At 44.3% G+C, this 26135-nt stretch overlaps 1 protein-coding gene across 8 annotated transcripts in view; it reads right to left on the bottom strand.

Moving 5' to 3' along the window:
• Nucleotides 1–706: 706 nt before the first annotated feature.
• LOC135556247 (CMP-N-acetylneuraminate-beta-1,4-galactoside alpha-2,3-sialyltransferase-like) overlaps nucleotides 707–26135 on the bottom strand; it is a 106189-nt gene continuing 80760 nt past the window's right edge. For 5 of the 8 annotated variants that reach the window (XM_064989279.1, XM_064989275.1, XM_064989274.1 and 2 more), the window contains 2 exons: nucleotides 15909–16055; nucleotides 707–1269 (listed from right to left, as the gene is read on the bottom strand). In XM_064989279.1, the coding sequence (XP_064845351.1) occupies nucleotides 1165–1269; nucleotides 15909–16055 (252 nt within the window). In that variant the 3' untranslated portion in view covers nucleotides 707–1164. Of the gene's footprint in view, nucleotides 1270–8464; nucleotides 9383–15908; nucleotides 16056–26135 lie in introns of all 8 variants that reach the window. The other 3 variants (XR_010457967.1, XR_010457966.1, XR_010457965.1) reach the window with 3 other exon arrangements.

Consider the following 26135-nt stretch of genomic DNA (forward strand, 5'->3'; position numbering starts at 1 on the left):
ACACACACACACACACACACATAACAAATGCTGCTTCCAGACATATTGCGATTGCTAAATACTGCACAATTTAAACACTTGCCCCCAAATCCCCTCTTACCCAAAACCCACAGATAAATACTGGACTATAAATTGTGCCTTCCTGTATTATACTTATACAAAAAAATATTCTGTTCAACTGAGTGTGGCAAAGAAGGGTGTTGAGTGATAAATGGCAGATATGTGAGAGCAGAACTAATAAACGGGCTCTGCCCGATCACTAAAATGGCCACCCGTCAGAACTACAGATCACGAAATGGCCGACCACCAAAACTACAAGTCCCAGAAGCAAGGGGAACCCTCAGAAGGTGGAGCCGACCCACAGATAAAGGGTCAAGAAAAACCAGGAAGAGGGGGAGAGAGTGCTGGAAGGATCTATGAACAATAGAGCGACAATAGAGATTGGCTGGATTTACTGTGTATGAGCTGGACTGTTTTGAACTTACCTGTTGGTGTTTGGACCTGGACCTACCGAGAACCCGATTCGTGTACCGAACCCTGCTATCCTTGACCTCGCCTACGGCCTGGGTGGACCAGGACGGAGAAACAACCACACAGGTACTGTCCTGTTCGAAAGAACTCTCATTCTTTGGGTGATTTGGTGACAGTTTACCACTTAGTTTGTGACAAACGCTCCTAACCTTGAAGAGGTTTGCCACATGAGCCATTTACTTTATGTTCATATTCTTATCATTTATTATTTATTATTGTTGTTGCATTCTCGAGAAAGAACTTGCAAGTAAGCATTTAGTTGGACGGTGTATACCATGTTTATCCCATATATATGACTAATAAAACTTCAAACTATTGTCACACTGCAGCAAAACATAAAATAGAACAGTATAACTCCGCGTTCAACAGAGTTCAAGTCCCCTTTGTTCTAGAGTATTCTAGAGTGTTGTGTATCTCTCCAATGAAGTCCAGTGAAGATGCCATCTACCACAGTTATCTTCTGTCAGAGATAAGAACGCTTCAGAACCCTTCACCAGCCTTCCGTCCTGACAACAGTATGCCTCAGCCAGCGGTGAAGGTTACGTTGAGGGGAACAGAGCAGGACGTCACAATGATGCCCCTGTGTTTCTCCTCCATATCTCTCTGCGATCTGGGATTGGCTGGATGTTGTCATCAGCACCCTGAGCCACAGATCCCATGGGTCAAGTCCTGTATAACCCCGGCCTTCACCAGCTTAATCAGGAACTCCTTCTCTTTAGAAATGTTATGAGTCCAGGACTGCGAACAGGAGACAGGGAGGGAGGAGAGGATAGGTGGGGAGAGAGGGAAGATGGAGAGACAGAAAGGACAGGGGGGTAGAGGACAGGAGATGCAGAGGAAACAATTAGGTACTTTACAGGGGATGGAGGTAAAAAGTAACATTCTTTGAAAATGGAGGCAGGGAGTATGACAAAGCTGTTGCGTCCACATACTACTACTTTACTTTCAACTTTTGATCACAGAGATTTTCTCAGTGGAGGCAAAGGCGAGAGGTACTATAGAAGACCGAAAGTAAACAGACCATTGAGGTTGACAGGGACACTATTGTGTCTTTTTAAAAGGAGCTTTCTACACTTACGGAGCTGCACCTTAAATACAGCGGATGAGAGAGAGACAACACCACATGACTGTACAATGTGGTTCACTAAACGTTGTGGCTAAAACCATTCACAGCTCAAAACAGCCATGTCCATAGTGAAAGATCTGATGGAGATGCCGGTACATGACTGTAAATGATGATGGGAAAACTAGTGTCATTGCAGGCATGTTCAAAACCTTTTACTAACCACGACCACATCCTTTACAGGAACAACCTATTCCATACTTGCCTCTACTGAAACCAATAGCTGTTATCAAACAGTTGAAAGGCAATAGCTATCGTGTCTGGTCTAAAATATCACCCTTTTTGATTCCAGGTAGAACCCTTTTGGGTTCCATGTACAACCCTTTTGGGTTCCAGATACAACCCTTTTGGGTTCCGCGTAGAACTCTCTGTAGAAAGGGTTTTACATGGAACCCAAAAGGGTTCTACCTGGAAACAAAAGAGATGTACTGGGAACCAAAAAAGTGTTATTCAAAGGGTTATTATATGAGGGCAGACTAAGAATCCCTTTCGGTTCAAGATATGACCTTTTTATCTAATAATGCAGTGAATCCTTTGGGTATCATTAGAAAGAGCATATGATAAGTGTTTGAACAGTCTTAGCTGTTCAGTACATAGCTGTGTTTGTTTGCTCCATTCAGAGGCAGGAAAGCCTGTTGGACCGAGCGGTTCTACAGGCACAGACCCAAAGGACTTTGAGTGTGAGGCCCAGCGTTCATCTTGGAATGACAGCTTCACACGGGCCCTGGGTCACCCACAGAGAGAATAATGTACTACCAGAGCTCTCAATTATACATGGCAGGGGGGTGGGAGTGGTGCTGCGATGGGTTTGTGCCACTGCAAACTAAAAACACAAGTTGACACAAGGAGAGTGCACACTGACATCTGGTTCAAAACAAATCAAATTGTATTGGTTACATGCACCAAATTTAACTGGTGTAAACTTTACATGGAAATGCAGAATACAAAAATAAAAATATTTGCTACATAAAAAAGAAATAGTAACACAATTAAAACAATAACGAGGTAATACACAAGGAGTACCAGTATCGAGTCAATGGGCAGGGGTACTAGGTAGTTAATTGAGGTAATAGCGAGAAATTTCCAAGAAACTGAAGATCTTGTACAATGCTGAGTTGCAAAGAAAAAGCCATATCTCAGACTGGCCAATGAAAATATAATATAATATTAAGATGGGCAAAAGAACACAGACTATTTAATGAAGCTGCCAGTTGAGGACTTGTGAGGAGCCTGTTTCTCAAACTAGACACTCTAATGTACTTGTCCTCTTGCTCAGTTGTGCACCGGGGCCTCCCACTCTTCTTTCTATTCTGGTTAGTCAGTTTGCACTGTTCTGTGAAGGGAGTAGTACACAGCGTTGTACGAGATCTTCCGTTTCTTGGCAATTTCACGCATTGGACTAGCATTCATTTCTCGGAACAAGAATAGACTGATCAGTTTCAGAAAGTTATTTGTTTTTGGCCATTTTGAGCCTGTAATCGAACCTACAAATACTGATGCTTCAGACACTTAACTAGTCTAAAGAAGGCCAGTTTTATTGCTTCTTTAATCAGTACAATAGTTTTCAGCTGTGCTAACATAATTGCAAAAGGGTTTTGTAATGATCAATTAGCCTTTTAAAATGATAAACTTGGATTAGCTAACACAATATGCCATTGGAACACAGGAGTGATGGTTGCTGATAATGGGCCTCTGTACGCTTTTGTAGATATTCCATAAAAAAAATCAGCGGTTTCCAGCTACAATAGTCATTTACAACATTAACAATGTCTACACTGTATTTCTGATCAATTTGATATTATTTTAATGGACCAAAAATTGGCTTCTCTTTCAAAACAAAGGGCATTTCAAAGTGACCCCAAACATTTGAAAGGTAATGTACATGTAGGTAGGGGTAAAAGTGACTAGGCAATCAGGATATATAATAAACAGACTAGCAGCAGCGTATGTGAAGACTGTGAAAGTGGGTCTATGTGTGGCATCAATATGCAAGTGTGTGTGAGAGTATGTAGTGTGTGTGTGTGTGTGTGTGTGTGTGTGTGTGTGTGTGTGTGTGTGTGTGTGTGGAGTGTTAGTGTAGTGGGAATGTGTGGGTAGAGTCTAGTGAGTGTGCATAGAGCCAGTGCAGGGGAGTCAGTGCAAAACAAGTGCAAAACAATTAAGATAAAGATTAAGATAAAGAATTAAATAATAAAGGGGATCAATGTAAATAGTCCAGGTAACCATCAGTCTTATGGCTTGGGGTTAGAAGCTTATCAGGTATCTTTTGGTCCCAGACTTGGTGCTCCGGTATCGCTTGCCATGCGGTAGCAGAGAGAACAGTCTATGACTTGGGTGGCTGGAGTCTGACCATTTTTAGGGCCTTGCTCTGATACTGCCTGGTATAGAGGTCCTGGCATTGCCGTGCCCTCATCATGACCGTGTTGGTGTGTCTGGATGATGATAGGTCCTTAGTGATGTGGACACTCCACTACAGCCCCTTCAATGTGAATGGGGGCGTGTTCAGCCCTCAATTTCTTGTAGTCCACGAAAAGCTTATTTGTCTTGCCCATATTGAGGGAGTGGTCTGCCAGGTTTCTGACCTCCTTGCGATAGGTTGTTTCATTAGCCTTAGTGATCAGGCCTATCACCGCCGTGTTGTCGGCAAGCTTAATGGCGGTGTGTGAGTAATGCACGGCCACGGAGTTTGGGTGAACAGGGACTACACGAGAGGAATCAGCACGCACCCCTGAAGGGCACCCCTCACCAACTAGGGGCGGCCTGTCAGGAAGTCCAGGATACAGTTGCAGAATGAGATGTTCAGTCCCAGATTCCTTAGCTTAGCGATGAGCTTGGAGGGCACTATGTTGTTGAATGCTGAGCTGTAATCAATGAACAGCATTCTCACGTATGTGTCGATTCTGTCCAGGTGGGAAAAGGCAATGTGGAGTGCAATAGAGATTGCGTCATCTGTTGATCTATTGGGGCGGTATGCGAATTTCAGTGGGTCCAGGGTTTCTGGGATGATGATGTTGATGTGAGCCATGACGAGCCTTATAAAGCATTTCAGGGCTACAGAAGTGAATGCTATGGGGCAATAGTAATTTAGACAGGCATTCTAAAGGCACAGGGACTATGGTGATTTGCTTAAAAAACTGTAGGTAAACTACATGACCAAAAGTATGTGGACCACTGCCCGTAGAACATCTCATTCCAAAGTCATGGGTGTTAATATGGAGCTGGTACCCCCCTTTTGCAGTTATAACAGCCTCCACTCTTTTGGGAAGACTTTCCACTAGATGTTGGAATATTGCTGCAGGGACTCACTTCCATTCAGCCACAAGAGCATTAGTGAGGTCGGGCACTGATGTTGGGGCGATTAGGCCTAGCTCGCAGTTGGCATTCCAATTAATTCCAAAGGTGTTCGATGGGGTTGAGGTCAGGGCTTTGTGCAAGCCAGTCAAGTTCTTCCACTACGATCTCGACAAACAATTTCTGTATGGACCTCGCTTTGTGCACAGGGGCATTGTCCTGCTGAAACAGGAAAGGGCCTTCCCCAAACTGTTGCCACAAAGTTGGAAGCACAGACTCGTCCAGAATGTCATTGTATGCTGTAGCGTTAAGATTTCCCTCCACCAAACCCAGATTCGTCCGTCCGACTGCCAGATGGTAGAGCGTGATTCATCACTCCAGAGAATGCGTTTCCACAACTCCAGAGTCCAATTGGCAGCTAGCTTTATAACCACTCAAGCTGACGCTTGGCATTGCACATGGTGATCTTAGGCTTGGCTGCTTGGCCATGGAAACCCATTTTATTCAGCTCCCGATGAACAGTTATTGTGCTGACTTTGCTTCCAGAAGAAGTTTGGAACTTGGTAATGAGTGTTGCAACCGAGGACAGACAAGTTTTAAGCACTACATGCTTCAGCACTCTGCGGTCCTGTTCTGTGAGTTTATATGGACTATCACTTCACAGCTGAGCCGTTGTTGCTCCTAGACATTTCCACTTCACAAGAAGAGCACTTACAGTTGACTGGGGCAGCTTGAGCAAGGCAGATATTTGACAAACTGACTTGTTGGAAAGGTGGCATCCTATAACGGTGCCATTTTGAAAAATTAACTGAGCTATGGCCGAGTGCTTGGTTTTATAGACTTGACAGCAACAAGTGTGGCTGAAATAGCCAAATCCACTAATTCAAAGGGATGTTCGCATACACTATATATTCAAAAAAAAGCTGGTCAGCGCATACTCAGAGTATGTGTCCTGGTAATCCATCTGGCCCTGTGGCCTTGTGAATGTTAACCTGTTTAAAGGTCTCACTCACAACGGTTACGGGGAGCATGATCATACAATTGTCCTGAACAGCTGGGGCTCTCACACATGTTTCAGTGTTGTTTGCCTCGAAGCGAGCATAGAAAGAATTTAACTCATCTGGTAGCCTCCCATCACTGGGCAGCTCTCAGATGGGTTTCCCTGTGATAGTTTACAAGCCCTGCTATATCCGACGAGCATCAGAGCCGGTGTAGAAGGATTCGATCTTAGTCCTGAATTGATGCTTTGTCTGTTTGATGGATTGTCCAAAGGCGTAGCGGGATTTCTTATTAGCGTCCGGATTAGTAGTTGCGGAGTTGTTTGTGTGCTGAAGGTGATTGCATGTCAGCCATGGAGAGACCAGAGCAGCCACTCTGGGCTCTGACATCCCTCAGTAAAGAGTGATTTATGACCAGGCAGAGCGCTGTGTACTTAACCAGCAGATCAGATGGCCCCTGTAGACACAGGGACTTGTTTTTGTCTGTGTCCTTAGTGTCTGTCTGTGTCCCTATTCCCTATAGTGCACTACTTTTTTTTAGGGCTATGGTCTAAAGTTGTGCACTATTAAGGGAATAGGGTGCCATTTGGGACACACTCACTGTGGTGCTTGTGGTAGTGTCTCCTCTTTAGAACTCAGCACCCACAGGCTCCTATGCACTTGACTTTCTTTACACATCCTACTTCATATCCTACTCCACATCTCGCCTCTCATGTGGTGGTGGGAATTGGGAAGTAAAATGATGAATATAAGAGAGTAACCACGAGACTCTTGGGTATTAAATAATGACAGAAAGGTTTGTGTAAACTTCCACTGGGGAGAAGTAAACTATCAAAGCTAAACAGACAGGATGTTGGTGGGCAGGGGAGACAGGGACACACGCTTAGCAGGGAATGCTAACACATAATCACCGGCTGGCTGTAAGGTTCATAGCTGTGGACTTTGAGTGGGCAGATGGATGGGTGGATGTTACTGGTATGTTTCAGTAACTAAGGGTTCAGAGAACAGCCGATACCACAGCAACACAGTCAGTGACCTGTATGACTCATCATCAAAGGGATCCCCGCAAAGTTGTCTTTTTGTCTCTTTCAGATCAACCTAACTCTTTCATAAGGTGACCCTTTCACAACTTTACCCTTTCACAACCTAACTCTTTCAGAACCTAACCCTTTCACAACCTCACCCTGTCAACACACTTAGAAATAAAGGTACTATCTAGAACTGAAAAGTGTACTTCTGCTGTCCCCGTAGGAGAACCATTTAAAGAACCATTTTTGGTTTCAGGTAGGACCCTTTCCACAAAAGGGTTCTCCTATGGGGACCACCAAAGATGCCTTTTGGAACCCTTTTTGGAACCCTTCTGCACTGAGGGATTCTAAAGTGAAAAAGAGTAGCAATAACTGGCGGTGGACTCCAATAGAGGTGCTGCTTTAACATGTTGGTACAACTGTCCTCTGGTAGAAGGCAGATAATGACAAGTAGGAGACAGATGTACAGAACACACATTATTCCACATTCAAGACAGACAGGCACACACACAGACACAGACACAGACACACACACACACACACACACACACACACACACACACACACACACACACACACACACACACACACACACACACACACACACACACACACACACACACACACACACACACACACACACACACACACACACACACACAGATAGGAATTGGACTGATGGTAGTAGTGAAAGGGATAGTGGTTGTCTAGACAAGAGAGAAAGAATCAGACAAAGTACAACTGTTATAGCTACAAAGGCAGTAATAACAATGTAATTGTAATGCTACCGTAGTAATAGCAGTGCTAATAACGGCATCATTGTAAAGTGGCAAGCAATATATTGGCTAATAGCACACAATGAACAGAACAGGCTACAGGATGTACAAAAGAATAGCAGTAGCATGAGCAGTACTAGTACGTTAGCAATATTGGCTACACAGAGAGGCTAGTCGGACCCTGATAATGTAGAACACAATATGACAGTATACATGTAGCACACTAGGTTAGGCAATAACAGGCTAGTAGTACGGGACAGTATATACAGAGGCAGGATAGCATGCTAGGCTAATAGACCACAGGATCTTGGACATGGCAGACAACGTAAAAGCTAATAGATAGCATTAGCATGCAAGGATGTTAACGTGTAGACAATAACAAGGCCATGGGGGCAGGCATCTCGGGAGAGGCCAGGACTTGATGATGTTATAGGCCGGCCATCTTGGGTGAGTGTGAGACACAATAGGCTGGCAGCCATCTTGGCTCATGGAGTGAAATGGGGAAAGATTTGACCTCATAGCCTGAACATGAAAAAAGTATGTACCCCTGAACTATGCCATAAGGGCCAGATAAGCAGGACTAGTGTGGCTAGTACACAGGCCTGAGATAGTAACATTTAACCCTCAAATTAATAAGCACACGGTAATTACACAGTAGTTACACAGTCCCAAGAGACTATTATATACAGAGGCAGAATATACAGAATATCCACTTACATGGTCAGTGACACACTAACACATGGTTATACAGTCCAGGGTGGAGGCTTGTCCTCGTAGGAAGGATCCAGTGGTGAGTTTTGTTGAGGTGGTGCAAAGTTCTTCTGACCTGTTGTCTCTCTGCACCCCAGCAGTAAAAGGCTACAATGTTTGTCTCTTCAGTATCAGAGATAGGGAGAAGGTTTGAATGGTTAATGTCTGAGGATTTAATGATACAGGTTAGAGGGTTTTGTACATAAGGGCTGCAGGTATAAATTACGCACTTCAGGAATTAATCACTGGAACCTAGGATAAGATAATGATCTTTAGAGTCTTCTATAAATGGGCGGTAGGTAGCCTGGCGGGTAGGAGCATTGGTTAGGTACCCGAAAGGTTGCTGGATCGAGTCCCTGATCCAACATGGTAAAAATGTGTTGTTCTGCCCTTGAGCAAGGCAGTTAACCTTTGTCGGTTTACTGCTGAGGTAGGCTACCATCCCATGCCTCAGCTTGACCCCATTGTGCAGTGGCAGAGACCACTTAACACCTCTGAGTTAGGGACCAGGTTGCTAGGGTAAGGACACAAAAAACAGAGGCAGTCGGAGAACCTATTTATATAAGTAAATACATTTAGAAAAATTTTAATACAATAATAGTAGTAGGCTACTTTGTAGGCTAACTCAACTGAGCTGCTAGCTAGATAACTTTACACATTGTTTAGCTAAGTTAATTAAATGTAATGAGCTAGCTAACTTTCTTTTCACTAGCTACCTTGATGTAATCATTGTAAATTAAAAAGACAGTCTCCAGAAGCATTTGTAGAAAACAGCCATGGAATTATTGACAAGTGTTACTCCCCTTTCCCGGGACGGCTAAAAAGCCCTCCCCAGCGCCCTTCCTTCGGCAAATCAGATGACACCTCCATTCTGCTCCTCCCTTCCTATAGGCAGAAATTTAAACATGAAGTATCCATGGTAAGGATTGTTCAACGTTGGTCTGACTAATCAGAATCTATGCTTCAAGATTGTATGTTGATATGTTCTGAGTTGCCTTTGAGAATAACATTGACGTATACACTGACTCAGTGACTGAGTTCATCAGATCAAATCAAATCAAGCTTTATGTTTTTTTTGCCAACCAAGGCAAGGAAACCTCTCGAACCAGCTAAGGTGTGGAAGCCTGACGAGCCAGCTGAGGCACCCCTGGTTCCTACAGCAGTGGCACCCGGGCCCGACATCACCAACAAAACAGAAAACAAAAACCTCCCTGATGCTTCAAATATTGGTCTCAGCATTCTGTAAGGACAGACGCTGGAGACGAGAAGCAAGTACAGGGAGAGAACATTTTAATGAAACACGGACAGGAATAGAATACGGACAGAGTCTGGGCAGGGGAAAACAAAATAACAATAATGCTGACACAGGGGAACTGAGGAACAGACAGATATAGAGGGGACAGGTGTCCAGGTGTGTCCAATGAGTGCTGATGTGCGTAATGATGGTGACAGGTGTGCGTAATGATAGGAAGCCTGGCACCAGAGAGGAGGAGCGGGAGCAGGCGTAACACAATGACACAAACCGAACAACTAAAAAGCACCCTAAGGAAAAGAAAATCTAAAAAGATGTGTCCACAGTCCACATATGTCCAGAGTTTCGGTCTCCCTCAGGTTCTCTAGCAGGCTATTCCAGAAGCAGAATAACTAAAGGCTGCCTCTCCATGCCTCTTGGTCCTAGGCTTTGGGATAGTTAAAAGGCCAGTGACAGAGGACCTGAGGGACCTACTGGTTACATAAATTAAAAGCATGTCTGACAAGTACTGGGGTGCACAATCATGGATTGTTTTAGAAAACAATAGAATAATCTTAAAATGTATTATAAAACTCACAGGCAGCCGATGTTCATAGAGGAAGTGCATAGAGGATGTTCCCACTGTGACAAATAAAACTTATCCAAATAAAATCAAATAAATTATTGGCAGCGTTCGGACAAAACTAAAAGTGTAAACCACTGCAATTAACCACGGCAAGGTGACTGGGAACATGGACGAGTACAAACAGTCCAGCTATGCCCTCCGTAAGGCAATAGAACAGTCACAATTCAATGACTCAGACACGAGATGTATATGGCAGGGAGTCCAGACAATCACGGATTATAAATGGAAAACCAGCCACGTCGCTGACACCGACTCCTTGCTCCCGGACAAGCTAAACATCTTCTTCACCCGCTTCAAGGACAACAAAGTGTCCCTGGCACGGGCCAACACCGGTCATGAGAAATGTGAGCTCTCGTTCTACATGGTAGACACGAGTAAGACATTTAAGTGTGTTATCCCTCGCAAGGCTGCCAGCCCAGACGACATCCATAGCCGTGTCCTCAGAGCATGTGCAGAGTGTTTAAAGACTAAAGACATAACTCAATCATCAAGTTTGCAGACGACACATCAATGGTAGTCCTGATTACCAACAACGACGAGACCGCCTACAGAGAGGAGGTGAGGGCCCTAGTGGAGTGGTACCAGGAAAATAATCTCTCTCTCAACGTCAACAAAACGAAGGAGCTGTTCATGGAATTCAGGAGGCAGCAGAGGGAGCACGATCCCATCCACATCGACGGGGCCGCAATGGAGAGAGCTAAAAGCTTCAAGTTCCTCACCGTGTACATCACTGACAACCTGAAATGGTCCATCCCTGTTCAACCTCACTCTTTAATCTCAGGAGGCTGAAGAAATTTGGCTTGGCACCTTCTACAGATGCACCACTGAATGCATCCTGTCGGACTGTATCAACGCCTGGTACGGCAACTGCACCATCCGCAACAGCAGGGCTCTCCAGAGGGTGGTGCGGTCAGCCCAACGCATCACTGGGGGCACACTGCCTGCCCTCCAGAACATCTACAGGCTGTGGCCCGAGTCAGCTAAAGACCACTAGCTGGCCTGCGCCCAGTAGCCTGCCCTGAACTTTGGTCATTTTTACTAGCCGGCTACCACCCGGTACTTAACCCTGCACCTTAGAGACTGCTGCCCTATGTGAATAATGTAGTCATTGAGCACTGGTCACTATAATAATGTTTACATACTGTTTTACCCACTTCATATTGTTTTGTCTATCATTAACTGAAGACTGATTGTTTTTATCAAAGATTCTCTGTAATTAGTTACTACGCGATCAACTGATTAATCACATAACTAATTAACTAGGAAGTCGGATGCACCAAAGACATATTCAGATTACAAAGTTATCATTTCCTAAAATAACTTTTCAGATATTTTATCTGATCAATTAGTCTTCGAATTAATGAATTATTTACTTTACCTCACGTTAGTCTCATTCCAAACGTCGTAAATGGTTGGTTATCTGCACGAACCCAGTCTTCACTATGAGTCATCCATACATCAATTGTCTTAAATAATTTATTTATTACTAACTAAGTAATTCACAGAAATGCATAAACAAACAAACAGGGTAAATGTAATGATAGGAGAATGTGCCCTAGTGGGCTAAACCGGCAAGGTGGCTTGTTAGACAAAGGGGGAAGTGGGGGTCGACTAAGAAGTCACTACAAAGAAATAATTATAACAATTGAAATGCTAATCCTTTGCACATGAACACTCACTCATTCGGGAACAATTGCAATCAATATATATATTTATGCTCAGTGTGTCATCTTGATCGCTGGTGAAAATTTATTTTGTAGAATTGTCCGTCTCTCTCCCTCTCTCTCTCTCTCGGTTGTGGTTAGAGGGGACTGTTCAGAGTGACATTCGTTACAGAATGGATGTTTCGGCGGTTGTTGTTCTTCACGTTCAATGATACCGAATTCCTAGCTGCAGACTAGTAATTAATATCAAAGACTTGTTCTTATTCTGTCGGTATCGATAGTCTAAGAGTTTAACCACGTGGTATGGTTAAAAGATTCAGCAATGGTCTACAACCTTTGTCCTTCTAATGGAGAAAAACATGATCTGCAACCTTTAGCCATCTTGTAATTGAGGTAAGCTCGGTCTGCTGATAATTTCTCAAAGTTGGGTTTTATTCGGAATGGCAGAAAAGGAGCTGTCCCAGGAGGCCGTAAGCATTTTGCTACACCCACGATAACATCGGCAAAATATATGTACGTGACCAATAACATTTTATTTGATTAGGAAGACGATGGAATTCCAACTCCAGCTATCAGTAAAGGGAGAGTGTAGGCTACTGGATAGGCTAGGTAACTTTCAGGGAGGACATTATGAAAAGATTCTCATGTTCCAGTCCCTAGAGGGAAAGACGGAGAGATAATGGCAACATAATATTCAGTGCTGTCTAATTTGAGTATAATGAAGCCTGTTTCTTTGTTTTCTGTCTCCAGGTATGTACGTCAATGAAAACCTGTGTTCGCAGATGAAGAGAGGGGTACCAATGAATGTCCCAAGAGATTTCTATACAGGATTTACCAAAGTGTTTTACCCAAAAGGCTCAGACTTTTCTGTTTCCATCTACGCAGGCCGGCACCCGTGTCTCACTGGGCCATGGCTCCAGCGGACCTGCTCTCCCTTGGGGCCAAAACCAGGCCGTTGGTACTTTTCATCTTGCGTTTACAGAACAATGGCTAACTATGAACTTTAACACTTTCTCATAAAGCAACTGTGTATACCAGCATTATTTTTTGTGTACAACATTTGCTAACATACTGTAGATAGGCTACCTATATGCCATGAGTTACATGTGTAGGCCCACAGTACCTATATTAGCATGTTATACACATTGTATACGTTATATTACTCACAATTTATCAACCTATTACAACTGGAGCAGGTCAACCCTGCTGGAGGTCTGCCCAGCAATAACACACCGGATTCAACTTATAAAACCCTAATGAGGTGATAATCAAGTGTGCTATTGCTGGGCTGAAACAGAAGTCTGCTCACTCAGTAGATCAGGGGCCAGTGGAGCAAGGTTTGCCACCGTTGGTATTGATTTTTTTTTTCTCACCTGAAATGATTCTTTTAGTAATAATAGCCTACTTGTTACTACTCAATTATTTATTGATGTTGATACCTAGATGTCTAATCTTTAAATATGAGTTAATTTGTTTGTACATTTTGTAGTGATGAAGAGTTGATTCTTTGAAGAGAAGTGTTTAAAGCTGCAATATGTAACTTTTAAGGGCGACCCGACCAACTTCACATAGAAATATGAGTTATAGAAGAGCTAGATGTATTCTATGTGCACAGTTTCTATGCTTCCCTTTCATAGGTTTTACATTTGAGTCTTTTACTTTCGGTTTTGTACACCAGCTTCAAACAGCTGAAAATACTATATGTTTGGTTATTGAAAGGATATTTCACAGTGGTTTAGATGGTACAATTCTCTTCACTATATATAGTTTGTTTTGTCACCTTTTAACTTGTAAATATATTTTTTACTATTATTCAAAATGAACTAGTGTCAATGTTGGTTAATAACATATCACAATCCTGTAATACAGAGGGGAAGGGGTTCTGTCTCTAATGTGTCTATTTCTGTGTTGTATTCACAAATGAACATTTCCTTTTTGTCTAGTTATAAGAGCTCCAATCTGTTTTATTTGATCGTCAATCTGTCTCAGTATATCTGAATCCCATTTAGCAGTTTATCATATGGCATGCATGGCCAATGCAGCCACAGGCCTGTAGCACTCAGAGAACAGCTAAACTCACACATTGTTTACATGTTGAGCTATATGTTCTCAATTTAAAATGATACCAGTAGACAATGTATATGAGGCAAACCATATACCAGATTTTGTACATTCCTTTGAAGTGCTGACATATGAAATTGTCTAGTGAAATTCAATCCTTGTAATTTAGGTGCAGTATGAAAAGAAGATGACAACAATTAGGCTACAGGAGATGAGCATTACAGGTAACATATTATGAGGTTCATTTAATTCATTTCAGCAATGTTGCTTGCAAAAAGAAAGTAGTTGTTTCCATAGCAGATAGACCAGGGGTAATTGAACTCTTACCCTACGAGGTCCGGAACCTGCTGGTTTTCTGTTCTACTTTATAATGAAGTGCGTCCACCTGGTGTCCCAGGTCACCCTGTATAAGCTAGATACTCGGTCACAGCTAAACCTTTAGATCAATAATATGCTGTTTTTATTCAAATGTTGTTATAATCGTGAGAGAAATTAAACTAGCTAGTAGCTAACGGTAGCTAGCTAGTTATACCTTACAAGGTTAGCTGACTTTTCTCAAAACAAAACTCATTGTAGCTAGCTACATCTTGTCCCTCATGCTAGCCTGCACAGTCAAATTTCACTCCAGAAATGTACAAATGACATTTATATGGCCAGCATTTGAGACCATTTATCCCCTCTTGCTGCAGCTTTAGCTCATCTTGAATAACAGTGAAATGATGTGACAACCAGCGTGCTGCAAATGTTCTAGAATGTTTTGTCACCAATGTTTGTTTGTTAAAAACATTTTGTCCACTTGTACATTTGCTCCTACAGCACTAAACTGGTGGGCACCTTTCGAGCTCCGCCAAGCAAGGCATTTGATTGGTTTGACGTGTTGTGAGGCGTCAGTGATTTACACTGGATTCACACTCATCTTTAGCTGATTTCTGCCATGAAACTTCCCCAGGCTTCACGTACTAGGGAAGCCTGTTTTTGCGACGAGTCTAACCTAACTCTGGCTTTCACAACCTAACTTAGGAGACTAACACCTCAGTTCACACAAGTTTGCGGCTGCGTCCTAAATGGCAGCCAATTCCCAATGGACCCTGGTCAAAAGTAGTACACTATATAGGCACTATAGGGAATAGGGTGCAATTTGTTACGCAGGGTGAGTGAGTGCATGGAAAGCAGATCTGAGGCTTTCTAGATATAGCCAAACATACAACAGACACCTGTTCACTACACAGTAAAGTCTCTAGAAAGAACTCCGGTTTAATTGGAAATAGTTTACAAATAGTGCTAATTGTGGTTCAAATATTCAGGTACATTTTGTCTGTAAATTTCCCTCTTGTTTTACAAGATATTTATAAAAGCTTTTCTTAATGAAGCTATTTTGACATTGGCACCAAACTAAGCCATCAGTTCTTCTCACTTTGATGCTGTGTGGAATGTGTGTGTGTGTGTGTGTGTGAACATGTAGTTGAGAGGTGAGTTGCTGGGTAAGGATGATACAACCATCATCCATAGTCAACTATCAGACTGACAACATACATTACACGTGCCCCTCTTTCAGCTTCCATTATTTCAACAGGACTGCTAGAAATCTTAACAAACCTTCTGCTATACAGTAGGTCAGTGTGACCTTATGGTCAGATGAATGCATTGTATACAAAATAGATTACATAATTATTTTCATGTTTCCATGATGTATGCGTGTGTGTGTGTGTGTGTGTGTGTGTGTCAAGGCTCCACTGTGACCCTTTAAGGGGTCGACAGAAAATACGTAGACGGGGAAAATGGCTGTTGTCAGTGTCAGGTCACTTGTACCTGTTTGATGGCCACCATCCTGATCTTCTCATAGTAGTGTAGGGGAGCGTGGGGGGTACTCATGTCATAACCAAATCCAGCCACGGCTACCTCATCACAGTTATGGAGGGCCATTGTTATGGCAACAGTCCCCAGTGTCGGAATATTCTGGAAAACACAGAAGAGAAGACAATTGTTCCCTGAAACAAGACAGTGAGTAAAGTTGACTACTGGAACTACTGGAGGTTAATAGCACATGGGGTAACAAAGAAGAAATGTAAAAAGGTTACCAAACATAAGTAATGGAACTATTTGAAAGACTTTAGTCACAGCTGAGTCAAGATTTGAAAAGATGGTGCTGACAGACATGGTCGTCCAGTTCCTAGCTCCGAGCCAACTTTGCAGTATTTCATTTTTTGTGTGTGTTATTTCTTAAATTATTTGCTCAGAACATTTCTTGCATTATTACCTACAGCCAAAAATAACTTTTGGATATTAGATTTCCCGGTCACTCACCATAATTTCAACCATAAATTAGACTTTCCTGAACTGGCTCCTTTGTTCGTACCTCCCAAAACATTTCCACTCATCACAGGGGCTGCTCCAAGACGCCCTCAAAGCAGAAGAGGAATACGGAGTGGGCTTTAATTTGCAAACCATCCACTGCCTCTATATTACTCACTAAGGTTTAGTCCATGGACAATAAAGTAGACAAGCTCAGGATGAGGATCTCCTTCCAGAGAGACATCAGGGACAGTAACATCATCTGTTTCACGGAATCATGGCTCTCTCCTGATATGCTGTCCCCATCCATACAGCCAGGTGGGTTCTCCGTAACATTCCTTGAACAGTAAGAAAGAACTCTCAGGGAAAAATAAAATCGGAGGTGTATGGTGCATGCTAAGCCCCCTCCTGTACTCTATTGTTCATCCATGACTGTGAGGCCAAGCATGTCTCCAGCTCAAGCATCAAGTTTGCAGATGACAGCTGTAGTCCTGGATACCAACAACAACGAGACAGGCTACAGGGAGAAGGGGAGGGCACTGGCGGACTTCAGGAGACAGCAGAGAGAGCACGTCCACATCCACAGGGCCGCAGTGGAGAGGGTGAAAAGCTTCAAGTTCCTCGGCGTGCACATCAGTGACAACCTGAAATGGTCCATCCATACATAAAGTGTGGTGAATAAGGTGCAATAGCACCTCTTCAAGCTCAGGAGACTGAAGGAATTTGGCTTGGCCTCTAAGACCCTCACAAACTTCTAAAGATGTACCATTGAGAGCATCCTGTTGGGCTGTATCAATGCCTGATACGGCAACTGCACCTTCTGAAATCTTTGGGCTCTCCAGAAGGTGGTGCGGTCAGCCCAACGCATCACCGGGGCACGATGTCTGCCCTTAAGGTCATCTGCAGCACCTGGTGTCACAGGAAGGCCAATAAGGTCATCAAAGACCTCAGCCAGCCGAGACACTAACTGTTCACCCCACTACCATCTAGAAGGCAGACAATTCAGGTGCATCAAAGCTGGGACCAAGAGACTGAAAATCAGCTTTTATCTCCAGGCCATCAGAGTGTTAAATAGTCACCACTAACCGGCCTCCGCCCAGTAACCTGCCCTGAACTTTGGTCATTGTTACTAGCCGGCTACCACCCGATACACTACCCTGCACTTTAGAGACTGATGCCCTATGTACAATTGAAGTCGGAAGTCTACCTACACTTAGGTTGGAGTCATTCAAACTTGTTTGTCTACCACTCCACAGATTTCTTGTTAATCAAGTTGGTTAGGACATCTACTGTACTTTGTGCTTAACACAAGAAATGTTTCCAACAATTATTTACAGCCTGATTATTTCACTTATAATTCACTGTATAACAATTCCAGTGGGTCAGAAGTTTACATACACTAAGTTGACTGTGCCTTTAAACAGCTTGAAAATTCCAAAAAATGATGTCATGGCTTTAGAAGCTTCTGATAGGCTAATTGACACAATTTGAGTCAATTGGAGATGAACCTGTGGATGTATTTCAAGGCCTACCTTAAAACTCGACATCATGGGAAACATCAAAAGAAATATGCCAAAATCTCAGAAAAAAAATGTAGACCTCCACAAGACCAAACGCCAAACGTCTGAAGGTACCACGTTCCTCTGCACAAACAATCTGAACAAACAATAGTAGGCAAGTATAAACACCATGGGACCACGCAGCCGTCATACCGCTCAGGAAGGAGACACGTACTGTCTCCTAGAGATGAACGTACTTAGGTGCAAAAAGTGCAAATCAATCCCAGAACAACAGCAAAGGACCTTGATGCTGGAGGAAACGGGTACAAAAAGTATCTATATCCACAGTGAAACAAGTCCTATATCGACATATCCTGAATGGCCGCTCAGCAAGGAAGAAGCCACTGCTCCAAAACCGCCATAAAAAAGTCAGACTACGGTTTGCAACTGCACATGGGAACAAAGATCATACTTTTTGGAAAAATGTCCTCTGGTCTGATGAAACAAAAATAGAACTGTTTGGCCATAATGACCATCGTTATATTTGGAGGAAAAAGGGGAGGCTTGCAAGCTGAAGAACACTATCCCAACCGTGAAGCACGGGGATGGCAGCATCATGTTGTGGGGGTGCTTTGCTGCACAAGAAACTGGTGCACTTCATAAAATAAATGGCATCATGAGGCAGGAAAATTATGTGGATATATTGAAGCAACATCTCAAGACATCAATCAGGAAGTTAAAGCATGGTCGCAAATGGATCTTCCAAATGGACAATGACCCCAAGCATACTTCCAAAGTGGTGGCAAAATGGCTTAAGGACAACAAAGTCAAGGTATTGGAGTGGCCATCACCAAGCCCTTATCTCAATCCAATAGAACATTTGTGGGCAGAACTGGAAAAGCGTGTGCGAGCAAGGAGGCCAACAAACCTGACTCAGTTACACCAGCTCTGTCAGGGGGAATGGGCCAAAATTCACCCTACTTATTGTGGGAAGCTTGTGGAAGGCTACTCGAAAAGTTTGACCCAAGTTAAACCATTTAAAGGCATTGTTACCAAATAATAATTGAGTGTATGTAAACTTCTGACCCACTGGGAATGTGATGAAAGAAATAAAACTGAAATAATTATTTATCTCCACTATTATTCTGACATTTCACATTCTTAAAATAAAGTGGTGACCCTAACTGACCTAAGACAGGGAGTTTTTACTAGGATTAAATGTCATGAATTGTGAACAACTGAGAAGTTATTCCTTATCAAGGTGTATATAAACTTCTGACTTCAACTGTACATAGCCATTGAACAATGGTCACTTTAATAATGTTTATGTAACGCAGCTCAACTAATGTTGAATACGTATTGTTACTAGTGAAATTCCAGTAAGCAATCATATCATACTATATTGCTATGTTTAAGTTGACAGCTATTACAAATCAGCTGTCAGAAGCTGCATGACGAGCAGTTTATTTTGAGCCAATCAAAACTCAATATTCTCTTTGTCCCTCTCCTAACCTCACGTTATACACCATTCGGCACCAACATGCTGAAAAAAAGAGCTCGAACATGAAGAGCTACCGCCATTCCATGGAAGAAAAACAAAGTTTCAAATCTTTGAGAAGTTGTATAAAACTGAACTAAAAAGAGCAAACTGGATCGGGGTGGTAGTGGTTAGAGCATTGGACTAGTAACTGAACGGTTGCAAGATCGAATCCCAGAGCTGACATGGTAAAAATCTGTCGTTCTGCCCCTGAACAAGGCAGTTAACCCACTGTTCCTAGGCCGTCATTGGAAAAAAAATAATGCCTTCTTAACTGACTTGCCTAGCTAAATAAAGGTAAAATAAAACACATTAACACTCACTTATCTACACAAACGTGCTGTGAAGGGATTGAGGGAAAGATTGACGCCAGGATTTGGCGAGTTTTCAGAAGGAAAATGAGCTGCTAGCGATTAGGCTTGCTAAGCTATTGCTAGCATTTTGTGCCAGTTCATACTGAACCAAGCATACGCACAAGCCGTTAACATTTAGCCTAGCTCAGCCACCGATCAATTGAAATAAAATTGAAATTGAAAACACTAGTGATCATGTAATCATACATGGTGAACTATTTTAGTTTTCATACTGTTATAAAATGTGATGTGAACTAGTATCTAGTGTGATGTGAACTAGGTATCTTAATCCATTTTCGTACACTTATGTCATAGATTACTTTATAAGAAATTACATGTAGGTGTAAGCACTAGTACTTTTAATTTGACCGGGCTAGTCTATTGTTCAGTCCACATGAGCCTGGTGCTGTAGTTGCAGTGTAAAGAATTTTGACTAAGTTTTCTTTTCTTTTTCCTGTAAGAGAATGAAGCTAAGCACTGAATTAATGGTTTTTGAAAGGTACTCATGGTATATATGTGGTGTGATCCTGTTTGTAAAACAGGTCAGTTTTTTGAGTATTTAATCAGTTCCACCAAGGATGGCGAGCTGCCAGAACACAGGATATCAAATCAAAGTTTATTTGTCAGTGCAATGCTTACTTACAGTCTCTAACCAATAGTGTGAAAAAAAGGTATGTGTGTGTGTGTTAGTAAGTAAAGAAATAAAACAATAAAAAGACATTTGAAAATAACAGTAGCAAGGCTTTATCTACAGACACCGGTTAGTCAGGCTTATTGAGGTAGTATGTACATGTAGGTACACAGTTACCAGCCCTTTCAAGCTTAACATCCTTATCATTTATCGCCCTCCAGGTTCCCTCGGAGAGTTCATCAATGAGCTTGATGCCTTGATAAGCTCCTTTCCTGAGGACGGCTCACCTCTCACAGTCCTGGGCGACTTTAACCTCCCCACGTCTACCTTTGACTCATTCCTCTCTGCCTCCTTCTTTCCACTCCTCTCCTCTTTTGACCTCACCCTCTCACCTTCCCCCCCTACTCACAAGGCAGGCAATACGCTCGACCTCATCTTTACTAGATGCTGTTCTTCCACTAACCTCATTGCAACTCCCCTCCAAGTCTCCGACCACTACCTTGTATCCTTTTCCCTCTCGCTCTCATCCAACACTTCCCACACTGCCCCTACTCGGATGGTATCGCGCCGTCCCAACCTTCGCTCTCTCTCCCCCGCTACTCTCTCCTCTTCCATCCTATCATCTCTTCCCTCTGCTCATACCTTCTCCAACCTTTCTCCTGATTCTGCCTCCTCAACCCTCCTCTCTTCCCTTTCTGCATCCTTTGACTCTCTATGTCCCCTATCCTCCAGGCCGGCTCGGTCCTCCCCTCCCGCTCCGTGGCTCGATGACTCATTGCGAGCTCACAGAACAGAGCTCCGGGCAGCCGAGCGGAAATGGAGGAAAACTCGCCTCCCCTGCGGACCTGGCATCCTTTCACTCCCTCCTCTCTACATTTTCCTCCTCTGTCTCTGCTGCTAAAGCCACTTTCTACCACTCTAAATTCCAAGCATCTGCCTCTAACCCTAGGAAGCTCTTTGCCACCTTCTCCTCCCTCCTGAATCCTCCTCCCCCCCCCCCCCCTCCTCCCTCTCTGCAGATGACTTCGTCAACCATTTTGAAAAGAAGGTCGACGACATCCGATCCTCGTTTGCTAAGTCAAACGACACCGCTGGTTCTGCTCACACTGCCCTACCCTGTGCTCTGACCTCTTTCTCCCCTCTCTCTCCAGATGAAATCTCGCTTCTTGTGACGGCCGGCCGCCCAACAACCTGCCCGCTTGACCCTATCCCCTCCTCTCTTCTCCAGACCATTTCCGGGGACCTTCTCCCTTACCTCACCTCGCTCATCAACTCATCCCTGACCGCTGGCTACGTCCCTTCCGTCTTCAAGAGAGCGAGAGTTGCACCCCTTCTGAAAAAACCTTCACTCGATCCCTCCGATGTCAACAACTACAGACCAGTATCCCTTCTTTCTTTTCTCTCCAAAACTCTTGAACGTGCCGTCCTTGGCCAGCTCTCCCGCTATCTCTCTCAGAATGACCTTCTTGATCCAAATCAGTCAGGTTACAAGACTAGTCATTCAACTGAGACTGCTCTTCTCTGCATCACGGAGGCGCTCCGCACTGCTAAAGCTAACTCTCTCTCCTCTGCTCTTATCCTTCTAGACCTATCGGCTGCCTTCGATACTGTGAACCATCAGATCCTCCTCTCCACCCTCTCCGAGTTGGGCATCTCCGGCGCGGCCCACGCTTGGATTGCGTCCTACCTGACAGGTCGCTCCTACCAGGTGGCGTGGCGAGAATCTGTCTCCTCGCCACGCGCTCTCACCACTGGTGTCCCCCAGGGCTCTGTTCTAGGCCCTCTCCTATTCTCGCTATACACCAAGTCACTTGGCTCTGTCATAACCTCACATGGTCTCTCCTATCATTGCTATGCAGACGACACACAATTAATCTTCTCCTTTCCCCTTCTGATGACCAGGTGGCGAATCGCATCTCTGCATGTCTGGCAGACATATCAGTGTGGATGACGGATCACCACCTCAAGCTGAACCTCGGCAAGACGGAGCTGCTCTTCCTCCCGGGGAAGGACTGCCCGTTCCATGATCTCGCCATCACGGTTGACAACTCCATTGTGTCCTCCTCCCAGAGCGCTAAGAACCTTGGCGTGATCCTGGACAACACCCTGTCGTTCTCAACCAACATCATGGCGGTGGCCCGTTCCTGTAGGTTCATGCTCTACAACATCCGCAGAGTACGACCCTGCCTCACACAGGAAGCGGCGCAGGTCCTAATCCAGGCACTTGTCATCTCCCGTCTGGATTACTGCAACTCGCTGTTGGCTGGGCTCCCTGCCTGTGCCATTAAACCCCTACAACTCATCCAGAACGCCGCAGCCCGTCTGGTGTTCAACCTTCCCAAGTTCTCTCACGTCACCCCGCTCCTCCGCTCTCTCCACTGGCTTCCAGTTGAAGCTCGCATCCGCTACAAGACCATGGTGCTTGCCTACGGAACTGTGAGGGGAACGGCACCGCAGTACCTCCAGGCTCTGATCAGGCCCTACACCCAAGCAAGGGCACTGCGTTCATCCACCTCTGGCCTGCTCGCCTCCCTACCATTGAGGAAGTACAGTTCCCGCTCAGCCCAGTCAAAACTGTTCGCTGCTCTGGCCCCCCAATGGTGGAACAAACTCCCTCACGACGCCAGGACAGCGGAGTCAATCACCACCTTCCGGAGACACCTGAAACCCCACCTCTTCAAGGAATACCTAGGATAGGATAAGTAATCCTTCTCACCCCCCCCCTTAATGATTTAGATGCACTATTGTAAAGTGGCTGTTCCACTGGATGTCAGAAGGTGAATTCACCAATTTGTAAGTCGCTCTGGATAAGAGCGTCTGCTAAATGACTTAAATGTAAATGTATGGTTAAAGTGACTATGCATATATGATGAAGAGAGAGTAGCAGTAGAGTAAAAAGAGGGGTTAGCGGGTGGTGGGACACAATGCAGATAGCTCGGTTAGCCAATGTGCAGGAGCACTGTTTGGTCGGGCCAATTGAGGTAGTATGTACATGAATGTATAGTTAAAGTGACTATGCCTTGCGGTCAGAGGCCGAGATATTGCCGTACCAGGCAATGATGCAACCGGTCAGGATACTCTCGATGGTGCAGCTGTAGAACCTTTTGAGGAACTCAGGACCCATGCCAAATCATTTTAGATTCCTGAGGGGGAATAGGCTTTGTCATGCCCTCTTCACGACTGTCTTGGTGTGTTTGGATCATTCTAGTTTGTTGTTGATGTGGACACCAAGGAACTTGAAGCTCTCAACCTGCTCCTCTACAGCCCCGTAGATGAGAATGGGGGCATGCTCGGTGCTCCTTTTCCTGTAGTCCACACTCATCTCCTTAGTCTTGGTTACGTTGAGGGATAGGTTTAGTCCCAGGTTGCTTAGCTTAGTGATGAGCTTTGAGGGTACTATGGTATTGAATGCTGAGCTGTAGTCAATGAATAGCATTTTCACATAGGTGTTCCTTTTGTCCAGGTGGGAAAGGGCAGTGTGGAGTGCAATAGAGATTGCATCATCTGTGGATCTGTTTGGGAGGTATGCAAATTGGAGTGGGTCTAGGGTTTCTGGGATAATGGTGTTGATGTGAGCCATTATGTCACGTTTGTCATAATGATTGGACAAGGCGCAGCATGCGTAGAATTCCACCATACCAGGCCAACATAGAAATAAAAATCACTGAGATGACCCACCCTAGTCACACCCCGACCTAACCAACATAGAGAATGAAAAGCTGTCTATGGTCAGGGCGTGACACATTACCAGCCTTTCAAAGCACTTCATGGCTACGGACGTGAGTGCTACGGGTCTGAAGTAATTTAGGCAGGATGCCTTTGTGTTCTTGGGCACAGGGACTCTAGTGGTCTGCTTGAAACATGTTGGTATTACAGACTCAATCAGGGACATGTTGAAAATGTCAGTGAAGATACCTGCCAGTTGGTCAGCACATGCCCGGACCACATGTCCTGGTAATCCGTCTGGCCCCACAGCCTTGTGTATGTTAACCTGTTTTACGGTCTCACTCACGTCAGCAACGGCGAGCGTCATCACACAGTCATCCGGAACAGCTGATGCTCTCATGCATGCCTCAGTGTTGCTTGCCTCGAAGCGAGCATAGAAGTGATTTAGCTCGTCTGGTAGGCTCGTGTTACTGGGCAGCTCGCGGCTGTGCTTCCCTTTGTAGTCTGTAATAGTTTGTAAGCCCTGCCACATCCGACGAGCATTGGAGCCGGTGTAATATGATTCAATCTTAGCCCTGGATTTACGCTTTGCCTGTTTGATGGTTCGTTGTTGGGCATAGCGGGATTTCTTGTAAGCTTCCGGGTTAGAGTCCCGCACCTTGAAAGCGGCAGCTCTACCCTTTAGCTCATTGCGAATGTTGCCTGTAATCCATGGCTTCTGGTTGGGGTATGTACGTACAGTCACTGTGGAGACGTCCTCGACGTACTTACTGATAAAGCCAGTGACTGATGTGGTGTATTCCTCAATGTCATCGGAAGAATCCCGAAACATGTTCCAGTCTCTGATAGCAAAACAGTCCTGTAGTTTGGCATCTGCTTCATCTGACCACTTTTTGAATAGACCGGATATAAGAAGATTTGCATGCAAATATGTATTTTCCTTGGAGATCACTGATTTTGCACTGCCATACTACGGTGTGGTAGGATTTTTCTTGCAAGACATCATTGCTTCATAAATTGCAGTGGGATTGTTATAAACACATGCTACACTTAAACATCTTACAGTGTTTATTGATAGGCACAGTCACTCACATTTGATTCCATCTCATGGTCGTTTAAGTCAGTATTTGTGAATTGGTTTGTGTTTTTCTGTGCATTCATGTTATTGTATTGCTATTGAATTTTGAACATTGAAATCTGAGAGATCCTCAGATTAAGATAGTTGGGTGGACCCTAGTAAACTATAGGCAGGATATATTGTCATGTCTTGTTATGTCTGTTCCTGTCCTTTCTCTTCATTCTCTCTCTCTGCTGGTCTTTTTAGGTTACCTTCTCTGTCTCTCATTCTTCAGCTGTTCTACATCTCCTCTAACTAGCTCATTCACTCTTTCACACCTGTTCTCTCTTCCCCCTCTGATTAGGTCTCTATTTCTTTCTCTGTTCCTGCTACTTTCAGTGTCTGATTCTTGTTTGTGTTTTTGATGCCAGAAGCAAGCTGTCGTCTCGTTTGCTTCCACCTTGTCCTGTCCTGTCGGAGTCTGCCTGGCAGGAGCATCCTGCACTATACTAACGTTCTTTTTGTTCCGCTGACAACGTTGGAAGAGGATTTATGCCATTCCTGTATTTTCATTAAAGAACTCTGTTTTCTGTTAAAACCGCTTTTGGGTCTTCACTCAAGTTCATAACAGAAGAATCAGACCAAGAATGGACCCAGCGGCTCCGGACCCTTTTCACTCCGCCGTGGAGATCCAGGGAGCGATGCTAGGCAGACACGAGGAGGAATTGTCTGCTGCTCAACATGCCGTTGAGACCCTGGCCGTCAAGTCTCCGACCTCACAAGACAGGTTCACCAACTCCACCTCGATCCACCGCCCACTTCCAGGGTTTCCGAGTCTCCGGAGCCCAGGATCAACAACCCGCCGTGTTACTCTGGGGAGCCCACTGAGTGCCGCTCATTCCTCACTCAGTGTGATGTGGTGTTCTCTCTCCAGCCCAACACTTACTCCAGGAGCGCAGCCCGCATCGCCTACGTCATTTCTCTCCTTACCGGACGGGCGC

This window comes from Oncorhynchus masou, chromosome 15 (assembly GCF_036934945.1).
Source record: "Oncorhynchus masou masou isolate Uvic2021 chromosome 15, UVic_Omas_1.1, whole genome shotgun sequence".
Lineage (NCBI taxonomy): Eukaryota > Metazoa > Chordata > Actinopteri > Salmoniformes > Salmonidae > Oncorhynchus > Oncorhynchus masou.